The following is a 5000-nucleotide window of genomic DNA, read 5'->3' on the forward strand; positions in this document are numbered from 1 at the left end:
GTTCTAGCAACCTGGGCAACTTTTGCCTTTCTGAGCAATTTTGGACAAAAATATAAGTTTAGAGCGTGACATATCAAACACGATAAAAAAAAACAACTATTTCACAGAAAACTTAAAGTTATGCTAATTTCTTGAGTGTTTATCAACCTAAAGGTAAGCTTAAAAGGAAAAATTTAATGCTTCGATCAATGATAGAAAACAAGAATATTTCTCACACAACGTGCTAGAATTTATAGTTGTTGCCATATGAATAATTACTTAGCTAAGTAGTACAATCTTGTTCAGGGCTCTCATAGTGAACATGGGGTACCTGTGGTTTCGCTCATATTGTTGCGAGCAAATCTATTTTTCTTGGGAAGAACGGAGAAAAAAGCTTTTAATTAACGTATATATTTAAAATATCAAGAAATTTACGTAGCAATTTTTGACTAGTACTACGTCCAAACTAACTTTGTTACCCGGACATCAACACGACACCGATATAAGTTGTGGCTCTTCAGGATGGCGCAACAACAGACAGGACAACGAAGCTCAGCTGAGAAAATACCTGCTTGTGGCCTGTGGGTAGGTTGGTTTGGGCCATCCTTCTTTGCTTTACTGGAAAATTTGAGCAAATGTTCATATGATGTGTACTCGAATGGATTTTATTTTCTGGAAAGGAAGGACAAAAATATTTATTCAGCTTAGCTTTAAATATTGATAAGTTTTTGTATGAAAACGAATACAAGGCTTTTGATATATAGAGAGAAACAGAGATTCGTTCCAGTGTTCTCATGAAGTGTTCTATCAAGGAGGCGCTTTTGTTTAAAGAGTTTTTCTTTTTCGTTTTCGTTTTCAAATTTATTGATCATGTTTTAACTACATTATGACATCTATTATCCTTCTCTCAATAAACTCAGGAAAACGTTCATAAAAGTAGTGAAAACGTGTCATTTTGCTTTTGTACAGATACAAAGATTATCGTATTTATCCGAATATGAGGTCGATCAGGAGCTCGGGGCTAGGGAATTGTCTCTTTCCGTGTGCCCGGGGGTGGGGAATAGACCTCCTAGAAAGATAAAAATTGCAAATCTCGGGGTTGTGCCCGGGGGGCATGATTACTTGTAAAATTGAATTAGAGCCAATTCCTATCTGTTGGGGCAAATTTTTTCCTTTGTTTTCGTTTTCTTACAATTACTTGTTATGGTGTATTCTTTTTCTTTTTGCTCTCCGGCATTTTGTTAATTACGCTCCTTTGTTTAATACGTGCTCAGTGTATGTAAATTCGGTTATAGTTTGTTATCTCTGGCGATCATGCATGTAGCTCTTAAACCATTCTAGTGCTGAACTAGAAACCAAATGTATGAGTTTTCTTTTAGTGGACAAAGGAGCGCTTTTCTTTACAAAATTGTCCTTCGAGGCTAGGAATTCGAAATTCACGAAATTTTCATCATCGGAGCACTTGGCCTGTTTTGAAACCCAACCAAGCAGCGAAGTTTACCGGATCCTGGTGGATCTAGTAACCTTTTTTTTATGAACAGGAAGTAAAAAAGCTGAAGGTAGAGTTAAGAGAATACATGTACTTTTCTTTCCATATTTTGTCATTCACGGATATAAATTATCATAGTAATGTACAGTCATGTAGAGTCAGCCTTGCCCTCATCCTTTTTGTTCACAAAAATGAAAGTATTGACCCTAACACATGCCTGTAAAATAAGATAATATGATATCAGTTTTCCGTCCAGAACACCCCACTCTTTGCGGTCCCCGTAAGCGAGAGTTAGCATCCCCATTTTTTTCATGTCTCATATACTCCCACACAGGAGGGGACGGGGCTTCCAGTTGCACCTGCAATAAACTAAATATTTACACCCGAAGTTTTTGAGTAGCTTGCGAGCTAATATCTTCGAGCACAATGCATATAAAAAATACATTTAATACATTACAAGAAAAAAACTGCGATCTTGACATAAAGGGAACTAATATTCACAACTTAAAGTATATATATATATGTATGAAAGCTAAAATAATCTACATAAAGGTAACACCCTGTATTTTGGTTTTATCTGCAAAAAAAACTAGTCCGAAAAAAGTCAGGCAGTGTATTCCACTGTTTAGCTGACAAGTAAGAAAAGAAATTAAGACCATAGGTAGTTGTTTTAGGTTTACTTAGTGACAGAATGTAGTTGAAAACATACTTTTCATATAAGCAGGAAAACGAGTGAAAAATAAACTCTTGAACAAGATATTAAAGGAAATTCTGAACGCGCTTATTACACAAACAAGTAGGAGTCGAGTAATCTCCAATGACAAATCGTATTCTTTTATTTATCGCTTCTAGCTTATCTACATCGTGCGCTTCACAAAAATGCTTGACAGAGGAGCAATAACTGAGGTGAAATATTACGCTCTGTGAAGGTGTCCTTCCAGTTCCAAAGCGCAGCATAACCCCGCGCTCCCCTCCCCGGCTCCCTATGAAGGGGACCTTGATAGGACAAGGGCCCTGTGGACAATCCAAGATGGCGGCAAAACTCACCAAAGAAGAAGCTGAGGAATATTTTGCTCGTATAAACTATACAGGATCAAGAGAACCAACTGTCAAGGTGTTGACAGAACTGCATCGATGTCATATCCTATATGTACCATTTGAAAACCTGAGCGTTTATGGAAAGGAGAAAATAGAGCTCTCTAAAGAATGGCTGTTTGAAAAGATCGTGCGAAGACATCGAGGTGGATTTTGCTTTGAGCTAAACAAGATGTTTTCTTTTCTCCTCAATTATCTCGGATTTGAATACACGACACTTGCGGGTGTTACTAAAACGAAGACCCAAAAACGAAGACCTAAGACCTAAGACCCCATGGACTAAAACGAAGACCCCATGGACTAAAACGAAGACCCCATGGACTAAAACGAAGACCCTATGGACTAAAACGAAGACCCCATGGACTAAAACGAAGACCCTATGGACTAAAACGAAGACCCCATGGACTAAAACGAAGACCCTATGGACTAAAACGAAGACCCCAGCATCTAGCATCACGGTTTTACCACTAGGCCACGAGGGCTCTCACTCCTTGACTAAGCAAAAAACTTTGATTTAAATAAAACTGACGTCATCATCGCCGTAAACACTTCCAATGCGGTTTAAAACATGCAAAATATTTTCCGCAAAGAAACCTGAAGGAAAGGTAAGTGATAGACTCGACTATCACAACTAAATACTCCAGAGGAAATTTCACAACATTCCCAAATCGCCGTAACAAATTTCGGAGCGGGCATTGCCCTCAGCGGCTAGCATCAGTCGTCTATTAGTCAAAGGGGTCTTCGTTTTAGTCAAAAGGGGTCTTCGTTTTAGTCAAAAGAGGTCTTCGTTTTAGTCCATGGGGTCTTCGTTTTAGTCCATAGGGTCTTCGTTTTAGTCCATAGGGTCTTCGTTTTAGTCCATGGGGTCTTCGTTTTAGTCCATGGGGTCTTAGGTCTTAGGTCTTCGTTTTTGGGTCTTCGTTTTAGTAACACACACTTGCTGCCTCAGTGTTTACAAGGAAGACAGGCGTCCAAAGTCCACCACTTTCTCATCTCGTTCTTATGGTAAAAGTCGAAGGCGAGCTGTTGCTCGCCGATGTCGGGTTCGGCGATTCCTTTTGGTTGCCTCTTCGTTTCACTGGCTTACGAGAACATCAAGAACAACAAAGTGGCACTTATCGAATTCGAAAGAGTGGAAACGACCATATCTGTGAAGAAAAGATCAAAATAATTGTCGATGAAACTGGCCACGAAGAAATTGCGAAGGTGCAATTTACAAGTCCCGAGGATCCGAGGTGGGTGCCGATGTATACATTTGACCTCATACCAAGAAAAACGGAGGACTTCTTTGAAATGTTAGAGTATCATCAGACAAATGTCGATTCATCATATACTCATGATCGTATATGCACCATGGCAAAACCCTGGGGAAGGGTAACTCTTTCAGGCCATAAAATTGTAATTACAACGTTTCTTGGGGACAACAAAGTCAAAAAAGAATCCAGGAACGTTGAGGGTGGTGAACATGAAGTAGTAAAAGAACTGGAAGAAGTATTTGGAATTAGAAAAGACTCTTGTTTCTTCCCAGAAGGGTAGGCCTTTTATGGCTGGCTTTCACTAGCAATAGAGTAGGAGTCGGAAGCAGCGTCTTAAGAGAGCTTATGAGTCAGTGAAAATAAAAAATCGGAGTTGCATGCAGAGTCATAAACTTGACAGAATCGGGGTCGGAAGAATCTGAATGTTTCCATTTTCTTCTGACTCCTCTTATGACCCCGTGGCTTACAATCTAGTGAAAACCAGATTGTTGGAGTCAGAAGCAGAAATGGAAGGAAAATTTTCAACTTTGCACGTGCAACACACTTTTTTGGTACATTTCTTTGCCGTTGTTTTGCACAGTGAAGCTTCCAGAAACTTCTGAGTTCTACGTTTTATGGAGGAAATGTCGTACGTGTTCTCGTTCACTTTTTTTTCACTGCAGCTCATTTTCACCTTGTATTGGTGGCCGCTACCATTTCTCATTTTGTGACCTCCGCTACAAAATGTTCATGTTGTTCTTCCGACAAAAAAATGTCTCCTTTGTTTTTTAGCTCTCGCTCTAGATCTCTGACGCCCTTTTTCTCGTTGAGCTTCGCTGGCCTGCCAGCTTATTTTCTCTTTTTCTCTGTCTTTCTCCCGCTCTATATTCCAAATTTGTGGACATGACAATTAATCTAAGCTTAATACTAAAAAAAAACACGGATACAGAAACAGTTTCCGCTTTCCTTTTTATGTCTTTACTGACTCTTTAGTTGTGTCTGCTTCACAAGACGCGGGTAACCATACGCTTTCCTGCCAAAATAACCTGACATTTGGCATCGGCTTACATGTAGTGGGTGTACGGACGGTCGTTCGTACGCTACCTCATAACCAAATTTTGTCGGATGGATGGTTTACCAAATTTTAAAAGTAGGTCGGGTTTTATCGTCGGGGTGAACGTAGTCCTGAATATATAGAACTA

The 5000-nt window shown here is 39.5% G+C and overlaps 1 protein-coding gene across 1 annotated transcript; it reads left to right on the forward strand.

Moving 5' to 3' along the window:
• The first annotated feature begins 2498 nt into the window (after positions 1–2498).
• On the forward strand, positions 2499–4167 carry LOC140949181 (arylamine N-acetyltransferase, pineal gland isozyme NAT-10-like). The gene is made up of 2 exons (XM_073398409.1): positions 2499–2709; positions 3513–4167. Exons 1-2 carry the CDS (start codon positions 2499–2501, stop codon positions 4097–4099), a joined length of 798 nt encoding a protein of 265 aa, XP_073254510.1. The 3' UTR covers positions 4100–4167.
• Positions 4168–5000: the final 833 nt, after the last annotated feature.

The sequence above is a fragment of the Porites lutea genome, chromosome 9 (genome assembly GCF_958299795.1).
Source record: "Porites lutea chromosome 9, jaPorLute2.1, whole genome shotgun sequence".
In the NCBI taxonomy this organism is placed as follows: Eukaryota; Metazoa; Cnidaria; class Anthozoa; order Scleractinia; family Poritidae; genus Porites; species Porites lutea.

What these genes read in the sequence shown, in the direction of transcription:
- LOC140949181 (XM_073398409.1), top strand. Translation starts at nt 2,499, where the DNA reads ATGGCGGCAAAACTCACCAAAGAAGAAGCTGAGGAATATTTTGCTCGT. An exon ending in GATCGTGCGAAGACATCGAG is followed by an intron (nt 2,710 to 3,512) that starts GTGGATTTTGCT and finishes TTGCTGCCTCAG; the next exon opens with TGTTTACAAGGAAGACAGGC.